This window comes from Vipera berus, assembly GCF_964194415.1.
Source record: "Vipera berus genome assembly, chromosome: W".
NCBI classification, from domain to species: domain Eukaryota; kingdom Metazoa; phylum Chordata; class Lepidosauria; order Squamata; family Viperidae; genus Vipera; species Vipera berus.
This window is the reverse complement of record NC_138210.1, coordinates 49,727,383-49,750,461: the sequence shown is the minus strand read 5'-3', so window position 1 is coordinate 49,750,461 and position 23,079 is coordinate 49,727,383. Positions and strand designations below refer to the sequence as shown.

Here is a 23,079-nt window from a genome sequence, read left to right as displayed (position 1 = left end):
TGCACCCACCTAACTACTGGCTGTAGAAGCTAAGTATTTTGTTCTATAACAGGAGTTCACCAAACTTGGCAACTTTTAAGACTTGTGGACTTCCAGAATTCCTCAGCCAGCATGGAAGTTGAAGCCCACAGGTCTGAAAGTTGCCAAGTTTGGAGAGCCCGTTCTATAATGAGCTACTCCCTAAATCTTAAAACCTGGTGCTGGTTGGAAGCAGGAAGTTCTGCTTTCCCAGCCACTAAATTCAAGTAATCTTTCATCTTCGATAAGTGTCTTTTGATCCTTGACTGATGCTGCATATCTGGTAACTCTCAAATCCCAGTACATATCCTTGAAATCAATCTGCTGGTATCTAGTTCAGATGATAACGTTTTGTTAAATTTGAGGGTCCCTTTTATGCAGCAATTGTATCATGTTTTCTAGTTTATCTTGCTGAACCTGTACAAAGAAGACAAGGAGATGGTCTATTTGTAGACCCAGCTATGGCTTCTTGCAAGCGTCATCTAGCAATGGAGTCCAGCAGCTCAGGTATGGAAGTTTCTTTGCAAAAGGAAGGCTTTTGATGCAATAGGTAAAGGTAAAGGCAAAGGTTCCCCCGCACATGCGTGCTAGTCGTTTCCGACTCTAGGGGCCAGTGCTCATCTCCGTTTCAAAGCCGAAGAGCCAGCGCTTGTCCGAGGACGTCTCCGTGGTCATGTGGCCGGCATGACTAGACGCCAAAGGCGCACGGAACGCTGTTACCTTCCCACCGTAGTGGTCCCTATTTTTCTACTTGCGTTTTTACGTGCTTTCGAACTGCTAGGTTGGCAGAAGCTGGGACGAGTAACAGGCGCTCACTGTTATGCGGCACTCGGGATTCGACACGCCAAACTGCCGACCTTCAGATCGACAAGCTCAGCGTCCTAACCCACTGAGCCACCGCGTCCCTTTTTGATGCAATAGCAAATCCCAAATGATCCATAGACCCTGACTGAAATGGACAGGGTCTCACATCCAGCAATCTGGAACAAAGCTCCCGAGAGACTTCCAGGTGACCATCACCACATCCGTTATTCATGCCCGACATCTTGGCTGTTACCACACTTGATACCTCCACTGAGCACATTTCTGAAATGTCCTTTCCCACTTCTGGACCCAGCCAGGTCTTGGCAATACATGCCAGATTGGTCCTCTCATCTATGATTAAATCATCTCATTTCTAAATCACAAATGAGGGAGACCTCATTATAGACCAACCTAGCATTTAGTAGCAGTAGCTGGAAGCCAGGGCCTCTGAAGATCTGATTGAGAAGAAGTGCCTCTCTTTAGGGTTTAAGGAGACAAACTACTTTGTAACTGTTTTTTAAAAGTGCTTTTATTTTTATATTACAAAATAATTTGTGTCGGTCTGCTTTTGAGTACATTGAGACTTCAAGGCAATTGGGGGGGGGGGAAAGCTTAATTCTCTTAATTTTTTTTTCAAAATACAAAAGTACTAGATTTTTAGAAACAGGACCAGGAGATCCTAATTTCCACTTGTATCATGATTTTCCAACAATTTAGCTACACTTGCGTGGGGAAAGACAACAGATGACTTGACTGTTACTCCTTGCTAGAATGTTTGGGGGACCTTGATTTAACCTGGTCCTCTGAACATGATATTTAGGCCACCTGGATTCCAGATCTCTGCAAATCCCACAAGGGCCAAAGTTTGTATAGTTCACTCGCAATCCTTTTAAAGTTGGCACTGGGTTATTTATCAGGACTAAAAGATCCAAGAGAGAGAATGAACTAATTGTGGTCACGACCAAAAGTTGTCCACGCACGATTCCCAAGGCACATAGGTGGAGAAAAGACATAGCAAAAGCCATAAGGGTTATTGGAAAATAGCTTGGCAACCCCAATATTTCAGCCGAGAATAAACCAGGATGCATTCATCTGCCATCTTGTATCAAAATAGGCTGTGTTCTCCAAGACAAGGAGAAAAATCCAACAAATCAGCTCAGGATGAAGAGTAGATTTCCCCCTGCATGGCTAAGCATAGGGTGGGAAGGATCAAGGATCTGCTCCAACCTCTGCAGAATATTCTTTATCTTCCTTTGCTCTCTGGTGAACATACAATGTTTTGTGTGGGGAGGAGCCATTTTTAAAAAAGTGACACGGCACGAACTGTGACAGGTTGAGGAAGGTGCTGAAGCCAGTCTCGGGGGGGGGGGGGGAAGTGCCATGATCAGTAAAGGAAAACTAGGCTTGCTTGTGAAGTTGCTTTGTTGCGTCTTTACAAGAATAAACCAAAAAAAAAAAGGATTCTTTCTTTCGAGGACTCTTTCGTGGAAGTGACCGATTACAGTTTCTATAAGGTTGAGTCAGGACTACAATATACATCGAGGAAAACCTTTCAAAAATAAGCCGGAAAGGTCAGAACCAAAGCAGCAGAGACCGTCTTCTAGATTACGACCGTTATAGGCATCTGAACATGGTTTTGAACGTAGGGGAGGTTTCTAGGCGTAGGCAGCATGTGCTTTCAGGACTGGAGGGGCCCTACCAGTCATCTGTAGTGCAAAGGCCTCCCCAGTGATGGGGGAACAATTCCAGGATAGAGATGCAGCCCAGCAGAAATCCTAAAAAAAAAAAAGAAAAGAAAAACAATTCCAGAGTGTCACTATTTCCATTCTGACCCCAACTGAAAAGCTCTAATATAGGGGCGGGCAACTCTGGCCCTTTTATGAACTATGGACTTCCAACTCCCAGAATTCCTGAGCCAGCATGGAATTCTGGGAGTTGGCCCACAGGTTGCAAAGGAGCCGCAGCTGCCCACCCCTAGCCTTCTCAGGTGCCTAACTGGTACAAGAAACCTTTCCAAGGTTTTCAACTCCTTCCAGACCTGGGACACTAAGGAAACACACACACACACACACACACACACACACACACACACACACACCTATATCTATATACATAGATAGATAGATAGATAGATAGATAGATAGATAGATAGATAGATACAGTAGATATATCTACCTATCTATCTATCTATCTATCTATCTATCTATCATCTATCTATCTATTTATCATCTATCTATCATCTATCTATCATTATCTATCTATCTATCTATCTATTTATCATCTATCTATCTATCTATCATCTATCTATCTATCATTATCTATCATTATCTATCTATCTATCTATCTATCTATCTATCTATCTATCTATCTATCTATCTATCTATCTATCTACCTATCTATCTTTCTTTCTTTCTTCTCAGGTGCCTAACTGGTACAAGAAACCTTTCCAAGGTTTTCAACTCCTTCCAGACCTGGGACACTAAGGAAAAACACACACACACACACACACACACACACACCTATATCTATATACATAGATAGATAGATAGATAGATAGATAGATAGATAGATAGATAGATAGATAGATAGATAGATACAGTAGATCTATCTATCTATCTATCTATCTATTTATCATCTATCTATCTATCATCTATCTATCTATCATTATCTATCTATCTATCTATCTATCTATCTATCTATCTATCTATCTATCTATCTATCTATCATTATCTATCTATCTATCTATCTATCTATCTATCTATCTATCTATCTATCTATCTATCTATCTACCTACCTACCTACCTATCTTTCTTTCTTCTCAGGTGCCTAACTGGTACAAGAAACCTTTCCAAGGTTTTCAACTCCTTCCAGACCTGGGACACTAAGGAAACACACACACACACACACACACCTATATCTATATACATAGATAGATATAGATATACAGTAGATCTATCTATCTATCTATCTATCTATCTATCTATCTATCTATCTATCTATCTATCTATCTATCTATCTATCTATCTATCTATCTATCTATCTATTATCTATCTATCATCTATCTATCTATCTATCTATCTATCTATCTATCTATCTATCTATCTATCTATCTATCTATCTATCTATCTATCTATCTATCTATCTATCTATCTATCTATCTAATCTGTCTCCATCTCAGCAATGTGTCTAGTTAAATGGCTGCGGCCCTTTTCTTTTGCTCACATTTATGTAATCTGTAATTTGAATATAATTTAGTAAAGTATAATATAAAGCACTTTTAGGGATGCATCTCGTCACCAGGTCTCTGGTTCAAGCCTGCTCAGCGGGCCAACCAAGTTTAACCCAGCCGCATTTTGGGGGGGTTTCATCTCTTTGTACGTACCACCAGGCTTTGATCGTGCAGCGTGAAGGAAGACAGCAGTGGGAAGTCCTTCTAAATCGTAATGGCCAGGATGATGATGATGATGATGATGAATGCTGTGATAGTCAAGCAGATGCCAATCATGAACTTCTTCTGCAGAGCCCCAAAACAGAGAGAAGGCAAAAAAGGGGTGAAGAGATACAGATGGGGAAGCATCTCAGCTCCTGCTATACTGGATTCCTTTCTCTGCTAGCTTCAGGGAATAAGCAAAGGAACTCAACTCACCTTTCGTCTCCCTGAGATTCCACCATGTGCTACTAGCTATTTGGGGACTGCAGGGATTCCAAATGTTTCCCGCCCCACCCAAAATTGAAAGAAAAAAACTCCCAGAAGAGTTGACCCTTGTATGAGACAAGCTGAAAGGTATTGCATTTTACAGAACGTGCGTACTTAATACAGGTAATCCTCGACTTATAACAGTTCTTTTAGTGACCATTCGAAGTTACAGCTCCACTGGGGGGAAAAAAGTGCCATAGGACGGTGTTTCACGCTTACAACCGCTGTAGCATCCCCGCGGGTTATTTATTTATTATTGGGACTTATATGCCACCCTATCTCCCGAAGGACTCAGGGCGGCTAACAACAATAACATACGATAAATACAGAAGTTAAGATAAAATTAAAATTAAAGGCCTCTGTACAATAAATTAAAATTAAAATTAAAATAAATTAAAAATTAGAGTTAAAAAATTAAAATCATAATTAGAATCCCTGTCAGTTTGGATCAAAATCCAAACCCATGGCAAAGGATTCATATTGATGACGGCTGCAGTGTCCCGGAGGTCACGCGATCACTTTTTGCGAGCTTCTGACAAGCCAAGTCAATGGGGGAAACCAAGATTCACTTAACCACGTTACTAACTTAACAACCGCAGGGATTCGCTTAACAACTGTGGCAAGAAAGATGGGACAAAACTCCCTTAACAAATGACTCGCTTAGCAACAGAAAGTTCGGGCTGAGTTGTAGTCGTACTTTGAGGGGCCACATGTACGGGCTGAAGATTGGGGGGGGGAGGCGCGGCTTACCTTGAGAGCTTTCTTCTGATTCTCCTGAGCTGTGTGAAGGTGCTGCTGCCCTTTCTTGACGTAGTCCCCAGAGTCTAGAATGTTCTTCTCTATCCTGTCAATCGTTTCTCCCTAAATGGAATCAAAAGGGGGCATTTAGATAAGAAGCTTTCGGGCAGAGATGGGCAGGAAAAGAAGAGAGACTAAAGTGGTGCTTCTGCAGGCCAGCTGCGGGATTATGGAACAACTGGTGGCCAAGTGAAAACAAAGCCAACCAATGACAGCTCAAAAATGTTCAAACGTAGCTGTCATGGTTCCGATAAATGAGACAGTTCAAACAAATTCCAAGCATTATTTATCTAAAAAGTGATCTCCTCCCCCCAAACCCATCGTAACACACACACAATCCCCGCCCTTATCTACACGTCATAAATCACATTATCCCAATTAGTTTTACATATGAGGTTTCACTTCCCATTCTGTACACTGGGCTTTTCTAAACTTCTCAAAACATCCGGTTGACGTTTCCCCCCCAAAGCGAAGCAATTTAAAGTAACAGGCTGTCTCTTATATCGTCAGAGCAAAAATATGTCAATGTTTGCAGCATTGACAGTAGCAGCTCAACTTTTGCATCACTACCAGTGAGTAAAACCTCCTAGAAAGCACACGCAGGAAGTCTACTTGACAACTGATGGGAAGGAGACTGGATGCTTGTAGAAAGTCAGTGTCAATTCACGTCCTCAGAAAGAAGCAAACACGAAACTCCAGCAGGAACGTGTGACAAAACAGAGGTTGCTTTATTCAGCTCCAGTGGAAACAAAGTCAGCGTTGGTAGCACATCGCTCCCAATGCTTACATAGCCATCAGGTACAAGGGCTCCGCCCTCACGCCACAGACCAACATCCACCCACACATCCATATAAACCCTCCTCCACCCCTACAGTTCTGTTTGCTGCTATCCCCAGACGCCATCCCCACGCGCGTGTGTCAACCTGTCTCCCCCCTATCCGGCATGCCACCCCCAACCAGGTAAGTACACCAGGTAACCCCTACCCTTAAGCCCAGGTGCCCACCCCCACTGCACCCAACCACACCAGAGGATTCGCGCCCCAAACCACCCTCCGCAAACCCGAGGAAGTCCGGTCCCGCACTCTGGAACAGCTGTTTGGCGGCAGGCCTGGCAGGAGGGTCCGGTTGCTCAGCCGCGTCTGCCCGGGTCCCCGAAAGCAGCCGGCAGGCAGCTGAGGACCCAGGTATCGCCCGGCAGTCAGCAGGCCCGGCAGGAGGGTCCATTCGTTCGGCCGTGCCTGCCAGCATTCCTGGAAGCAGCTGGCAGGTGGCCAAGGACGCAGGGAGCAGCTGGCACTCGGCAGGCCCGACCGGATGGTCCATCTGCGCAGACGCGGCCACTGAGTCCTGGAAGCGGTTAGAGACCGGCCGACGTATAGGGACGACCAGGAAGGCCGACGACAGCAGGGGGAACGGGCAAGCGACACGGCTGCCTGGCAGTAGGCCCCAGACAGAGGCTGCTCAAGGCCGGATAGGAAGGAGGCGCAAGGCCAGCGTGCGAGGTCGCCCTCCCCCCCCCATGGAGTGTCAGGCCCACAGGGCTCGACAGTCAGGACAAGTAATAAAGGGAATCAGAGGACTGCAGAGAGATTCCTTTCTCTCTTTGGGGAAGTATTGCATATCCCTTTCAGGCAAGAAATCCAAAGATGTTAACATCTCCAAAGAAGCCTGGGAAAAGATCCCTGACATCACAACAACCTACAGGTGATCAGTGTCAACCCGACTAAGGTGATCGGGCTAAAGGTCTGATTCTGTCGTGATTCAGTGTCAGCCTATGCTCCCAGCAGCTGAGTCCGATGAATCTGAGGAGGAGGAGGAGGGGTTTGGACAGCCTTTGGTGTCAGAGGGAGGCTCTGATGCACTGCAGGACTTTCAGCCTGGCCCCTCCAGTCATGTTCCTCATGAGGCTCAGCTGTATGAGGAGGTGGTGTTGGACTCAGAGGAGTCACAGCTGAATCTGTTCAGAGACGCTAGAAGCAAAAGGCAATCCAGCAGAGCAGACAAGAGAAAATCAATGAGGCACCTCAGTGAGAGGAGAAGGCAGTGAGAAGCCACGCCTTGGAACAGATAATAAAAGGGGAAGGTGTGGGTGGGGCTGGTTGCTGAAGGCAACTGTTTGGAGACATTCTAAGGGAATTCCTGGTCTGTTTTTGCTACTTCTGTTTAACTCTTGTTTGTTGACTCTTGTTTGATATTTTGATTCATTTATTGAAGGACACATTCTGTTGCTTTTTTTGTTTGAACTGTAAATAAATTTGGGTTGGGTTTTTCCAGCCTATTGAATGTAAAAAGGAAAAAGGGGTTGTCCCTGACACACAAACAGGGCCGGTCATAGGCTGGAACAGAACAGATTCAACAAAGTCTGACCAGAGCATCCCCCCACCCCCCACCCCAATCCCCCCTCTCTCCCACTTCATACTTGCAGCTCCACTTCTGTAGCCAGGAACATAAACAGGTCATGCAGCTCCTGGATACTGCGCTCCAGTTTCAGAATTTCACTGTGTCTGGTTTCGATCTCGTTCAGAGCCTGCTTTGTCACTTGTGTGTCCTTCATGAGCTGCATGAAAAAGGGTGACGTAGATTAATCCCCTTGTTTAGGGCCCTTTCCCTCCTTTCAAAGGACCCAATATTCTGACACTCACATTTGAAATAAATACTTCAGTCTGCCCGCTCTCCAGCATCTGATCCAGCTCTTCATCAGATACCACCGTGCTACCAGCTGGAGGGAATTAAAAAAAAAACACAGTGTCACTATCAAGAAGCAAGAGGCTTTTCAATCTCCCACCAGAAAAGGGGAATGGAAGTTCGAAGTATCTTTTTCCCAGCAGTCTGACACTTGTTTTGCCCTGTGAACAGAATCCCCAAAAAGGCTGGGGCTATATCTGAAGCATAAGACCCAAAAGTCAAGGGGTGCACTGGGATTTTGAGGTTGTCTGCACCCCAATGCCCTCTTGTGGCAAACCGCGTAGCTGGAAGGCAGAGAACCCGATAAGGTTAGGGATAAAACCCTCTCTGCATTTCACAACTGGGTGACATCAGCGTTTGTTGCTTTTTTGCTTTCTTTTCGTTTGCTACAGAGGTGCCGAGATGACTGCGATTGTGATTTTAAATGTAGTTGTTTTGACTTTTTTGATGCTAGGAGTTGGTTCACACATCTTGGAAGTTGCCAAGGTTAAGAAATAGTGCTTTCAAGCAGGGGTCCCCAAACCCCGGTCCATGGCCCGGCCCCGGTCCATGGCACGCCAGAAACTGGGCGGCACAAACAAGCAAAGCCCCACCCGCGGGATGCAGGCAGCACCCAAAACCAAGCACCTTCCAGGCCACAGAAAAACCTTTCTCCGTGGAACCGGTCCCTGGTGCCCAAAAGGGTTTGGGGTGGGGGTGGCCCGCTGCTTTAAAGGATGGCATTAGCCTTCAGATACTACCTATCTGAGGGACAATCTCTTGGCTAATATATAAATAGCACACATTGCTGAGGGGCTTTACAAATCTGAACATTTAGAGGTGGAACATAAAAGATAACCCTAGAAACGTTAGCAAATTTCCTTCCAGGAAGAATGTATCCAACGTTTTGAGAAGGGACAGGCATTTAACTGTGATCTCTCTCTCTCTCTCTCTCTCTCTCTCTCTCTCTCTCTCTCTCTCTCTCTTTATGGCTTACATTGGATAAGCTTCTACTTTTCTCCTCAAAAGAGAAACAGTGCTTTTTGGTTTTTTAAGAAATCATGGTCAAATGGGCTTCAAAGGGCTACCAATAGGAGACTAATGGCACACGCAATTTTTGGGACTGGAGGTTTTCAAGAAAAGATTCTGTCTGGGATGGTATGTGTCAACGCTGCAAACACTGGATGTTTTTGCTTTGACAATGTTAAGAGGCAGCCTCTTCCTGTCTGTCTTGGGCAGAGGGTTGGATTAGAAGACCTCCAAGGTCTCTTCCAGTCTTATGATTCTAGGTTGTCCTTCTGTGTCCTTCAGCCCCAGGTACTGAACTATAAAACAGGCATTTACCCTTTCCTTGTCGGACTGGTGCCTTTCCACCTTGTTGAAGAACACACTAGACCAGGGCTTTTCAACCACCTGTGGTACATTGGCACCTGGCAGGTGGTACGTGACCATCCAAGAAAAGTGATAGCGGGGGAGGGGAATGAGCTGAACCGGTGGCAGCACCGCACAAGCCTGAGCGAGAGATGGCTGGAGCTGCAGGACTGTCAGGGCTCAGTGGAAGCCCCAGGATCAGTGCCAGGTTCCAGCTGGAGCTCAACGCTGATCCTGGTGCTTCTACTGAGCCCAGAAGAAGCGCCGATCAGCTGGAATGTTACAGCATCCCCAGGGTCTTGTGATTTACATTCAGATACTTGGCAACTGATTCATATTTATGACGGTCACAGTGTCCCAGGGTCATGTGAAGTGACCAAAACCTGCTGCAACCACCCAGCAGAGGCGGGGAATAAAAACCAAACACCCCCCACCCCCGCTGCCAATCCTCAACATAAATGCTCACAATGAAAACCTCCGACAGGAGGAAGAGCGCTGCCAGGCGGGCAGGCAGGTGTCTTGCTCGGCTGTGGCTTGGGGGGGCACTTTTTTCAGTGCCATTGTAACTTCCAACAGTCACTAAGCGAACTATTGTAAGTCGAGGACCACCTGTACTTCATCACTTTTTTCCTTTTTTTTTTGGGTCGTCAAGTTTTTAACCCCTTGCTAGGCGACTGGTGGTACTCGGATGTTGCCATATCCTAAAAGTGGTACAATGGGTGAAAAGTTTGAAAAGCCCTGGACTAGACTAGGTGGTATGTTCTCCCACTTTTGGTAGGTTGATGCCCGAGATCAGCCACAAAGAAGTGAAAGTGTATCCATCTTCTTCCTGGATGAAGGCAGGTTTCCAGTTTCACAACTGGAAACCTGCCAATGCTAGTTTTGAGCTTTACAGGGGCCTAGCTGTTCTTAGCATGCTATGGCCTATCTTGTCTTTGACTGTACCCAGGCCTACAAAGAACGTATCGGATGTATAAATTGAATTTAAACAGACTACTTAGGCCAGCTTTAAGATGCTGGAAAATTATGTGATATTCTTCAACGGTGGAGTTCACACATGGACATCCAAACAATTATGTTGGGTGGGGATTTGACAGCAAATCACAAAATGGAACAGGCTGGCAACGGAATGCTTCATTTTCCTTCCAGAATGTTCCCTTAATTTCTCAGATGGGCAGGTCTCAGGGTTACATTACAGTATGCTCCTGTGTCTTAGGCTACAGGGCCACGCATTTTTAAAAAGCCTCTTTTTAAAAGAGGGGGGGGAAGTGGGGGGGTTGGGGTGGGAGGGATTTGGGGATATATTGTAAAATATTGTAAAACTCTAATAAAAAAAAAGCTTCTTTTCCAAGAAAAAAAAATTGCGTTTAAAATGCATTAACGCACATTAAATTTGCATACGTTTGTTCTGCATAATTTTTCTATTTCTATATTCACTGACAGAGCTAAGAGTAAAAAAAAACCCCTTTTTCAGTTAAATTAATGGTCATTCTATTCATGAAATAGAACACAGCATTCCTGCTTTTTAACTGCTCTCTCTTTAAAGAGAAGTAGTATAGAAAATAGGATATATCTCATTTGGACATTCTCCCTTACTTATCTAATGCATTTTTTAAATATGCTTCCTACACTGAAGCATCTGGAAGCAATTTACAGTAAAAATAGTGACTTCTGGAGGATGAAATGGTGGGCTGAGGATGGCTCCTGGAAAGTAAAATTGACAATCGTGACAAGCAATGAAACCCTGGTGAGTAGATTGGTTTTATTAACCTCTCCAGAGAAAGAGAGGTGACTCCCACAAGAGCTCCAGTTGCTCCTTGTGAGGAAACCTCAAAATAACAGTCTCGGGTGGGTTTTGACTACTGGGAGATGAGGTAGACATTTTGCTCAAACTGTGGTTGGCCCCTTTAAAAAGATACTAAGTTCACATACTTTTTTCTAATCAGAAAATTGTGTATTAACTACTTTTCAGCTATTGGAACCTTTGGATTGACAAATCTGAAAACCCCGGGTGGGTCTGCCTTCAATCGTTAATGGAAGAAAAATAATTAACTAAAAGCTTAAGGAATTTGAAATAAATAGCAAAACGCTGATTTTAGAAAGGATCCAGACAAATTGGAAATAATATTTTGTAATTAATTATAAGAATTTTTTCCCATAGGGAAGTAGACTACTTTTGAGCAGAAAGAGATAAAAGATTTTAAAAATTGGACTTAAAAGGCAGCTAAAGATTTAATTAAAGAAAATACATAAACCTGATTTAACCACCACAGAACAATGCAAAATATTTTAACACTGGAAATATTGAGGGATGTTTTTCAAAAATGAAATCAAAAATTAATATCAACAACGTTAATAGTGATATTTGCTTCTATAGATAAGCCATGTCCAAAAAAATATTTTGGAAGAAATGACAGAAGAGAAACAAGTTTTATCTGACAAGACAGAGACACTGAAAGAGATCTACAATTAACAGGATACAAGAATGACATGGAAAAAGTTGTTTCATCAGACATAAAAATGTAATTCATTGATATTTTAAAAGTTAAAAGAGAATTACAAATAATAAAGTGATCTGGATAATTCTGTCATATTAGATTTACAAAAGAGGTTAGTTAAAGCTTGGATAAATCTTGTGGGAAGGGTTAAAAAGGAAATAAGAATTAATTCTACAAGAGTACTTGAGTGGACTAAAAGAAGAAAAAGAAAGGAATACGAAGTTGGTTTATATGATCAAGGTTAAAACAGTTATGTTATTTCTGACAACTTTTAAAAGACTTTTGCTGATACCAGGACTGAAATGATGTTGCTTTATGGATTTATTTATAGATAAGAAATGGAACATGGGATGAAGAGATCATTGGTTGTAAAGTAAGAGGTGAAAAATTATTAAAATTGTTTATACTTGTGATGAAGGCTGGAAGTCATTTCTTTATATATTTCTTTTTCTTTATTCTTTTCTTCTACATTTTTTTCTTTTCCTTGGCACTTTTATGTTTTCTACTTTTTTACTTTCTTCCAGTTTGTATTAGTTTTTATTGTTGCAATTATAATCTTTAATGAAATTACTTTAAAAAATACAAAAGCATCAATAAAAGTATATAATGCTAATATATTAAAGGAATGTAATGTATTCTTTATAAAACCCTAAAAGTTGCTATAGAAGGTGTCTCTCAAATGTCCAGAGAAAGAACATTCTAGAATGGAGGAGGCACCATCGTTAAGAAGGCCCATCTGTGAGCAGTTGCCAGATTTCTCATAAATGCATGATAATCTGTGACTGACCAGATCTGTAACTGAGATTCTCTAACAGGTATCTTTATTTGCAATAGTGGCAAATATCTGTAGCTCAGGTGTAGGATGAGGGTGAAGGTTCGTTCTCCGAGCTTGTGGGTTTGTTTCCGAACATTTCATTACCAGGCTAACATCTTCAGCTGAATTTAGGGGAGTTTAGGTATCTTTAAGGGACGCGGTGGCTCAGTGGGTTAGGACGCTGAGCTTGTCAATCAGGTCGGCACTTTGGCGGGTCAAATCCCGAGTGCCACGTAGCAGAGTGAACGCCTGTTACTCTTCCCAGCTTCTGCCAACCTAGCAGTTCGAAAGCACGTAAAAAATGCAAGTAGAAAAATAGGGACCATTGCGGTGGGAAGGTAACAGCATTCTGTGCGCCTCTGGCGTCTAGTCAAGCTAGCCACATGACTACGGAGACGTCCTCGGACAAGCACTGGCTCTTCAGCTTTGAAACGGAGATGAGCACCGGCCCCTAGAGTCAGAAACGACTAGCGCACATGTGCGGGGAACCTTTACCTTTACGTATCTTTGTGTTCTGAACCAGCCCTCTTCTCGCAACCCCTATTCGAAAAGAAGAGACTGGAAAGCGTCCAAGGCTAAAAGGCTTCTGCCAAGATTTAATTACGCAGTTAACAAAAACACTAGAGCTTGTCTTCTCAAGCGGAAAAGTTGCTTTCAGCAACCAGCCCCTCCCCAAACACTCCTTTTATAGAGAGCTCAGGGCGTGGTCTCCCTGAGCCTCCTCCCGAGGAGTCCTGCAGCCTTTCTTTGTTTGTTCCTGCTTGACTGCCTCCTGCGTCGGGCGTCCTTGAACAGGGCCAGCTGTGGGTCATCTTCCTCCGCACTCTCGGGCTCACGCAGCTGAGAAGAGGTCCCCGGCTGAGGACTCTGCAAAGCCTCCAAACCATCATCAGCCGGTTCGTTTCCCTCCTCCAAACCATCATCAGCCGGTTCGTTTCCCTCCTCCCCCTCAGAGTCATCCGATACATCAGAGCCGGCTGTCGGACCCACAGGCTGGCCCTGAGTCACAACACTTTGTCCCAAATAACTAAAATTTTGAATCTGGCCCCATTAGCTACCTGGCCACCCTCTGGGACTTGCCTTAGCCATAAAATATCCAAGTCTCTTTGGCTGTCACACTCTTTCTACAGCAGGCACGTGGTTTGGGGCAATTCTACGAGATGATTTGACATTAAAATGCAGCATTTTCTGCGCCTAGCAAAGGCCACCACACAAATACTCACTAATCTGTAGATGTCGTTTGATGCGCTCCAGATTTCGGTCTCGGTAGTCAGACTGTACGGAGTTGCATTTATTGATGAGATCCAAGAATTGTTGGGAAAGGATCCCGTGCTGAAGCAGAAATGTTACATAATGAGTTATGCAGACCATTCCCGCCTCCTCACCTTGCTTCCCCATCCAGCCAACCCACTGCTTTGCTTCTCACCTGATTCCTCTTCATTCGGTTGTTGAATGAATTTCTGTTCTCATCTTGTTCCTCCTTCGTAGGCTCAATTTCTACGTAATTTAAAAAACGGCTATTAATTAGATTGTGATGCTTGTTTCAGGAAGAGAGATCTGAGGACTAAAATATTTAATTTTTCAGAGCACTAGATACTAATTCCCAAGCTGAAGAGTCAAGATACAATCCCTCTTTGTTTAGCTCATAAGTTGTGCACACTCACTCTTCAGACGGGCTCTGATGTCTTTTGCCAACTGCTGAATCTCTTCACGCAGCTTTTGTAGGCCTTGCTTCATGTCTAGAAAACACAGTGAAAATTCAAGGAGGTATTATTTTTCATCATATCCAACTTTCTCAAGCTTTGGAACTGAGCTACACTGCCCTCCCTTCCCCCAAACGCTTTCCTCCGGGAAACTAATCAGGACTACCTGTAAATGAGGGGAACAAATTTAGTCCTCGTTTAGTGACAGCAATAGGGACCATCAACCCAATTAAGCAAAGCAGTCACAAAGCGAAAAAAAATCACGTGATCATGACTGTTCGTGATTTCACACAGGAGACCCCTATCAACTGACTGTAATGGCAAACCTCTGACTGAGAGAGAGGTGTGCAAATGCGGGCAATGAGTCAGAAAGTTAACTTTTCATTGTAACTAGGAATTAGTTATTGTCTTGAGGCAGTTGCTAAGCAAGGACTGATGTGGTGACGCAGTGCTTAGAATGCAGCATTGCAGGCTAATTGTGCCGACTGCCAGGAGTTCAATTCAGACAAGACCAGCTCGAGGTCGACTCAAGCCTTCCATCCTTCTGAGGTTGGTAAAATGAAGGTCCAGATTGTTGGGGGCAACAGGCTGACTCTGTAAATGGCTTAAGAGAGGGCTGTAAAGCATTGTGAAGCGGATTATAAGTCTAAGCGCTATTGCTACCTGCAATCCACTATAAGTCAGACCACTTCTTCCTGAACAATTCTGCAAAAATCTGTCACCTTTATTCATTCCAGTCTGTTTCATAACTGCTTAATTTTCCACTGTATAGGTAGCTCTTGCTTAGTAACCACAATTGCTACTGGCAGTTCTGTTGCTAAGTGCCTCCATTGCCTAAGCCAGGGGTAGGCAACCTCGGCTCTTTTATGACTCATGGACTTCAACTCCCAGAATTCCTGAGTCAACCTCGGCTCTTTTATGACTCATGGACTTCAACTCCCAGAATTCCTGAGTCAACCTCGGCTCTTTTACGACTCATGGACTTCAACTCCCAGAATTCCTGAGTCAACCTCGGCTCTTTTATGACTCATGGACTTCAACTCCCAGAATTCCTGAGTCAGCATAGCTGACTCAGGAATTCTGGGAGTTGAAGTCCATGAGTCATAAAAGAGCCGAGGTTGCCTACCCGTGGCCTAAGCAAAATATCACGTGACCAGTTTACACATTTATTTCTGTCTTCTCTATTAACGCTGTTTGTTTCAAGCCAGTTCTGAAACGCCCGAATGGTGATCACAGGATTACGATGGTCGCAAGCGCCAAGGGTCGATTGCAACACTTTGTTATATGCTGACATAATTCTCAACTGTCATTTGGCAAGGCAGTCAGGAAGTGAGGACTCCCTGTACTTTATAGTTTATTTTTATTTTATTTTAATCCCATTTATATCCTGCCCTTCTCCGAAGACTCAGGGCAGCTTACAATTTAAGCACAAACCAATGGGCTTAGCAATAAAGTTCTTTCTCTTCAGTAATCTCTCTCTGTCTCTCCAAAGCTCAGTTCTTAATATTTCTACTAAGAATTCTACTGCCAAACTCTATTCTTCTGACTCTATTCACGGCACAAATTCCCTGCCCTTGTTTTTCAATCGATATAAACCCAACTCATTTTCTTTCGGTTCTTGTTAACAGTCAACCAGGCTGGTTTCTATTCCTCTTACTCTCAGCTCACCAAAGGTCTCTTGCTTTCTTGGTCAACACTTCTTCCTTGCTGCCCCATTTGTGTCAGTTTCCTGTTTGAAGCACGTTTCCTTTTCCCCCACTAATTTCTTCTCAAAGAGGGTATTTTCTTTGCCATCTCATCTCAAGCCACGGTTCTCGTTTAACTACGGTAAGCGTTTGTTCTGTTCCAGCCTACTACCGGCCCTGCAGAAAAGGCAGGGACAACCCCTTTACAAAAAGGCAAGAGGCTGGAACTAAGCCTGCCAAATTTATTGACACAAAACAGAGCAAACAGAGCAAAACAAAAACACGAACCATGAAACAGGAGCTATTCAAACAGTTGCCTTCAGCAAACCAGCCCTCCCACACATTCCCCTTTTAAACAGTTCAAGGCGTGGCTTCTCTCTGCCTCCTTCCGAGGTGCCCTATTGCCTTCCTCTGTTTACTCCTGATTGACTTCCTCCTGTGTCAGGCGTCCTTGAACAGGGCCAGCTGTGGGTCATCTTCATCCATGCTGTCAGGCTCACACAGCTGGGTCTGCGTCGTAACCAGATGGGAGGGGCCTGGCTGAAGGCTCTGCAAAGCCTCAGGACTGTCCTCTGCAGGCTCTCCAACCCCCCCCCCTCCTCCTCTGAATCGTCCAACCCAACTGCCGAACCCACAGGCTGACCCTGAATCACAATAGCTTTAAAGAGGGACTGCAGCATTGGCAGCTAGTTTTCTGTCTGTAATTTTTGCAACAGCCTGCAACGTGCCAGATATATATTTTAAGCCACAGGTTATATGATGGCAGATTGAAACACGATCATTGGAAACCTACTGTCATCGGGGATTGGCGAAGCCAGGATTGTAGTCTGGTTTTTCTCTAGGTCCTTCACTTTGCTTTCCAGTATCTTCAAGGCTTCACGGATGCCACGTGCCTGGAAAGGGGATAAATGATGTAACGAGAAGGTCACTGTCAATTACTAAAGCCTTATCTCGCAGACCTCAGAAACACTGATGATACAACTGGTTCTTCTAGGTCAGTGGTTCTCATCCTGTGGTCCATGATGTTATGATTTAAGTCTTGAGTCTCCGTGGCCATGGTCTGTGGCCAGAAAAGGTATTTAAAGGGCGTCCAGTTGTCCATTCAGGCAAAATGTTTCATTATGCAAGTTATTTACTTTATGATAAGATTTTTCTCTAAACCAACATATATATTTGTCCTATCGACATAGTCAATGTCCTGCTGAAAATAATAAGCCTGATCTACATACCCCCAGCAATCAATGCACTTTTGCTCACCGTCATATTTTTTCTATCAAAGTTCTGCTCAACATGTTCCCAAGCACTTAAACTAATCCTGCTTTGGGGGGTGTGTGTGCTGCATTTACACAATTGCATTGTTCTCTAGGTGTAGGAAAATAACAGCATTTTCTCAACTCAGATTTGAGTGCATTATTCACAAATACGTTGAACGGCCACTCCATATTTTAATTTTTCCTAGGCACACCATCTTAATTGGCAGCTTCACTATTTTTCTACATTATCAAAAGATTTACAGCTTTCTTTTCAACCTTTTTTTGTGGGGGACACTAACTTTAAAAACATTTAACTCCACTCTTCAACATATCATTGTAATTTTTATACAAATCTATAAAATCCTCCTTCAAGCATTTTCTTATTTTGTCTGCATGCCCCATCACTTTATTTCTTTTTCACGCATATGCAAAAATAAATCTATTCTTAGCATATTCAAAATACAGATCTTTTCCTAAGCAGATATTCCTGGGTCTTTGAATGGCTCATTATTTTTTTGTTCCAACTGTTGTCCGTTGTTCACCCAAATTCATTCCAGATTTTTTCTGTTAACTCCATTCTGTGGACTGTAGCATAATGCCAACCTATTTTCATTCATACTCATGGCAATCCAGTAATACCAATATATAATTGCTAACATACATTTTAACTCTGTCATTCATAATTAAACCCACACCTTCGCTTTCATGCATATATTCATCGCCATGGCTCTTTCAGAACACACCCAAGCTTCATTCAGCTCCACTGCATTCTTCCCCCTTTTCTTGATTTCATGAACAGCATAACTACTTTTTTTTCCTTTTTGAGTTTTGGGACATTTGGGCAGATATGCTACCGGTGGCAACTAAAGTCACTATTCTATATAAGATTTGCTATCTATCCTGGAGATTTTGCAAGCCAACAAACTGTTGCCTTCCTCTCACCAATTAGGAGAGTGATGCAGCGCACAAATCAATTCAAGATACTAATGGATGCTGGTCAAAAGAGTTTTAGAAATTGTTCAGGTAATTGGTATTCAAAAGGAATTATTTCAAGAAAATGTGGCTACTACTATAATTCATATCTTTACAATCCTATAAAAATAAATTACCTAATCATCAACACGAGACCCAACTCATGTAGGACTTTGAAAGTATCTTTTACTTTCCTGTCCTCCCAATGTATTAGAGCAGCAAAACAATGTTTTTCTGCAACACTGAACATATCAAGCAATCAAACAGCAGACTGTTGTGGCCAAAACCTGGCTCACCAAAGCAACCAAATTGCTTTGAAGATACAACAGAAAACAGTTGAAGCATACAAACCATCACAGTGTACACTGCACTTCCAGCAAAGCACTGGTTGCTTTGCTAAGCAGTCCTGAGCAAAAGCAGAACCACAACTTACACAATACATCTTTGGCCTATTGCATTTTAAAGACTAGACAAAGAAAGGGGCAGACACAGTATGAATTATAGCATAACGCTGGAATGTTTTTGGATAAACCCATCTGGAGGCTCTTCTCATTACTGATCCTTTCCTACTAGGTCAGCATTCTAGCTGTACTATCTTTAGAGATACACAGTCAGTGAATATAAATAATCTGGGTTATTTGGGCCACAGATTCTCCCCTTGTTGCCACTCAGGATCAATTTTTTTTTATTTTAATCCCATTTATATCCCGCCCTTCTCCGAAGACTCAGGGTGGCTTACAATCTAAGCACAAATCAAATGTGCTTAGCAATAGCCTTCATTCTATGTATATGCCTGCTTATTAGGGCTTTCACCCCCCCCCCCCAAGCGGCATTATTACAAAGTCAGCTTATTGCCCCCAACAATCCTCATTTTACCTACCTCGGAAGGATGGAAGGCTGAGTCAACCTTGAGCCTGGTGGGACTCGAACCTGCACTAATTGCAGGCAGCTGGTGTTACTTAAGGAGGCATTAGCCCACTGCGCCACCAATTCAGCTAGCTGTGAATGTTTTACTGCAAGGGGACTATAAGCAGTTCACAATGGAGTGGGGGGGAGAGGTATCTTATAGTGCTGGTAGGGAATGCAGTCACTATGTTTAAATGGGTACTTTTAATCGCTACAGGAAGAGATGGAGTTTTTACAGGAGACAGAATTCCCCCCCCCCTTCACTGTTATTTATATATACATGCACACAGAGAAAACAAAGAAGTGGGTTATCAACTCCCAGGTGCTCAGGAAAGAAGATCATAATACCATTTGGAAAAATTCATCAGTAGGATCAGGGGAGTTGTGTTTTGCTGATCCACGCTGTATGACAAGAGCCACACTTTCAACATCTTCATTGTCTGATTCATCATCTTTCTGCAGAAAGTAAAATAAACAAAAGAAAATCAGGTACAGTATGTCTTGAGAAAGCACATATACCTCATGCATGGCAGGTACATGCGATCACAGGGATGCTGCAACACAAGTGCAAGGACAGATTATAGGACTTTTTTTTTCAGTGCTGTTGAAATGTTGACAACAAATGGTTGTTAAGTCAAGGTCTACCTTTAGTTGAATGCTACATTATATGGACTTGTCAATGGATGCAGAAAATGCAAAGTCTTTCCAACCAACTAGTGCCCATCCAGATTTCTGCAGTCCAGAAAATGTAGCCCAGCCCCAGGCACTACTTACTTAATCGTTAATCATTAATCTAGAGTTCACTTGTAATGACTGAAATGAAACTGGGTTTATTGTATTCCTCTTTCTGGTCGTATAGGAAGTGGCTATAATCTGCAAGGTTTGTGCAGACTTTTATGTGTGCATTGAGGTTAATGCTACTGCTTAACCAAAAAAAGTCCACCTTGTTAACCAGTGCTTTTAATGTAGAATTTTATCTTTTATTACAGAATAAAATTATTTTATAGAATTTGTAGGGGAAAAAATCTGTAGCTGACCTTGGCAATTTGGCATGGTTGGGCTCAGGAATTCTGGGAAGTGATGTCCACAAGTCAGAGTTGCCAAGTTTGGAAACCGCTCAGCTAGACAATAAGCATTTCCTCCCATGGAAATTCTCTGTGTCACTGCTCTAACTCAGTAGTCCTCAAACTGTGGTTGCATCAAATACATGTTTTTTAGAAGACACCCAGAACTGGCGCAGCACATTCTCTTAAGGAATCATGAGTTTCCAAAAGCTAACAAGTCTCCTTTCTCAAAATGTAAGAGAAAGTAGTAGAACTATTACTACTATTTAATTAAGCTAAATGCTTGTGGCCAATTAAAACTTTAACCATGTATTACAATTATCCAGCCCTGCTTAATTAGTAGGGCTTTGCTCTAAGAACCACAATTATGTTCTGAGAATAGTTGAATCAATCCTCTCCTCTCCTTTATAAAATTTTAGAAGGCTATCTATTAACTGGAAATAAAACTATTTTTCATCTTATTGTGAAACAAGTACCCTTTCCAACAAAAAATGCAGGCAGCTGGAATCACCTCTCTTCTGGGATTAAAAAAAAATCACATTTAAAAATGCTTTAAAATAATTATACAGTAGGGCAGTCATGCTGAATCAGTACTTAGTAAAATATTTGTTCTGCTACACAGGGATTTAAGAATTTTTGAAGACTAAGGAAAGTCCAGAGAGCCAGTTCATGGTATGTTTAAGGCATCACCCCAGAAAACGGGAGACCATGATTTTTAGTCCATCACCTGTACACACACATTTACTTGAGTGACTTTGAGCCAGTTATTTTCTTTCGGCCTATGAAGGAGGCAACTGCAAAACACTTCCAAAGTCTTGCCAAGAAAACTGCAATGACTTCTCCAGACAGTTGCCAGGAGACAAGACTGAGTCAAAGGGACCAAAAGAAAAAAGAAAAAAGTCCACAATACAGGCCTAATGAATATACAGATTTAGTGCCAACTGCTGAGAAAACAAAAAGCATGCATAAATAAATGTGTAAATAATTTTATACCAACACATTTACAAACCCCCTCCGAGACAAAATTAAAACTTGCCCTTCCGCTGCAATTCCATGCCAAAAGACCAGGTCACGTTCACATTCTATTATCCTGGAAATCCAGGTCAGCTCTCTCTACTCATGTTAATCAATCACCTTGCTTTTAGATTAGATTGGGCAGTGGCAGCTGACCCTTGGCCACTTGGGAGCACCTGCTTCACCTGGTGCTTTTACTATTCCAACCAGGGCCCACCCTGCATCAACTACTGGGAGTTGTAGTGCCAAAGATTGAGGCTGGCTCCCAAATCTTTCCCCTTTCAAGCTTCCGTCTCTTCAGGCTGACAGCCATTCACTTAACCCTAGTGTTTCTCAAACCTGGCAACTTTAAAGATGTGTGGACTTCAATTCCCAGAATTCCCCAGCCAGCCACAGCTGGCTGGGGAATTCTGGGAATTGAAGTCCACACAGTTTGAAGTGGCCAAGGTCCAGAAACACTGCCTTAAAACTTTCTCTGGGGTGACACTGCCAAGGGAAATTGTGTGTGTGTGTGTGGGGGGGGGAAACAACCATGCCAAGAAAAGTAACCATGGAGGAAGGTGTGTGTGTGTGTGTGTCACATATAAAGGCTATGGGTCTGCAGACGATGGGAGAAGGAATGATGGCAGTACAGAGGAGGGAGGGGGAAATTGCAGCTAAGGGGCAGAGATCATTGGGAGGCTAGGTAGAAAGAAAGGGGGTGGCCGCCATTTTAAGTAAGATTATTGTAACTCTTCCCACTCCTGTGCTGGAAAAAGAAGAGGCAGAAGGACCAAGCCAGGTTTTTCTCCATCCCAGCCCGGGAGGACCTTCAATCTACCCGGGCACGAAGAAGAAGCAGCCTCAGGCACTGATGGAGCCATTAAATCGGGAAGGGGGAGAGAAAGAGGATGTGTGAATGGGGTCCAGCGGAGAAAGGAAATTACGAGCCAGAAGGGAAAGGGGAATAAGCCGCAGGTTTGACTCGAGGGGGGGTGGTGGTGAGAAAAGCCACCCAATTTGCGGAGGGGGCGGGGGAAGGAAGACAGAACAGCCAGGAGAAAGCGACGGAGGGCAACGCGAAGCCAGAGCGGCCGGTGGCGCGAAGGGAGGGGCAACCGCGACCGTTGTGGGCGGGGCTAAACCGTGCGTCGTGAAAAGGGGCGCGCGGGCGGCGTTCTCACCTCTCTCAGCTCCTGCGTTCGGTCTCTCATAGCTTTGTTTCTATTTTTTTTTCACACCTCGGAGATGAACTGGCGAAAGGGCGGGGAAAGAGGACGGAGGGGACCCAAGGCGCAGGCGCACGAAATGCTCGCAGACTCTTAGCCGGCTCCTCCTTCCTGGCAGCTCGATGGCTCTTGAGGGCAGGAATTCCCCCCTCGGACGGACAAGGAGCACACCGTCCCGGTCTGCGCATGCGCACGTACTTCCACCTTTTCGAGGCTCCGGTTTTCAGTCGTCCCCCCCCCCACACACACACAGCCAATAGAGAAACCGAAACAATCAAACCGGAAATATATCAAACCCCAATAATGAATGTAGTACTGTGTGAGAATGGCAATCTAGACACCGCCGTCCTTTCTCGACCGGAAGTTGGTTCGTAAAACAGGAAGCATTTTCAGACTACCGGGCTAAAACGTTACTTCGCGGATTTAATATGGCCGTCGCCGGAAGTCCATTTTCCTCAACCGGAGGTCTTGTCAATCGTCTGCTAAAAAGCGCCATAGAGCTACGTAAATTGTTAGAGTGTCTCTTGCCTTTAAGGCTTTTTTCCCCTAATTAATATTCCCGGTTTATACGTCAAATAATGCCGGTTTTATCTGAAAGATGAACTACTCG

The 23,079-nt window shown here is 43.6% G+C and overlaps 1 protein-coding gene across 2 annotated transcripts; it reads right to left on the bottom strand.

Annotated features, from left to right (window-relative positions):
• Positions 1–1,340: 1,340 nt before the first annotated feature.
• Positions 1,341–22,722, bottom strand: LOC308676851 (syntaxin-4-like). 2 transcript variants are annotated; one of them, XM_081342885.1, is made up of 11 exons: positions 22,425–22,722; positions 19,532–19,639; positions 16,846–16,945; positions 14,329–14,403; positions 14,091–14,161; positions 13,888–13,996; positions 7,960–8,036; positions 7,737–7,874; positions 5,270–5,380; positions 4,205–4,336; positions 1,341–2,597 (listed from the first exon to the last, which is right to left on the bottom strand). In XM_081342885.1, the coding sequence occupies exons 1-10, from the start codon at positions 22,452–22,454 to the stop codon at positions 4,256–4,258; spliced, it is 900 nt and encodes a 299-aa protein (XP_081199011.1). In that variant the 5' UTR covers positions 22,455–22,722; the 3' UTR covers positions 1,341–2,597; positions 4,205–4,255. The 2 variants fall into 2 exon arrangements, with proteins under 2 accessions (XP_081199011.1, XP_081199010.1); XM_081342884.1 differs by lacking the exon at positions 22,425–22,722 and having other exon boundaries at positions 19,532–19,891.
• Positions 22,723–23,079: the final 357 nt, after the last annotated feature.

Excerpts from the sequence above, each read along its gene's own strand:
- LOC308676851 (XM_081342884.1), bottom strand. The coding sequence starts at position 19,711 with ATGCATGAGGTATATGTGCTTTCTCAAGACATACTGTACCTGATTTTC. Across the intron at positions 8,037-13,887 it reads CAAACGACATCTACAGATTA|CTGGTAGCACGGTGGTATCT; the intron begins GTGAGTATTTGT and ends AATTCCCTCCAG. Across the intron at positions 7,875-7,959 it reads CTGAAGTATTTATTTCAAAT|CTCATGAAGGACACACAAGT; the intron begins GTGAGTGTCAGA and ends TTTTTCATGCAG.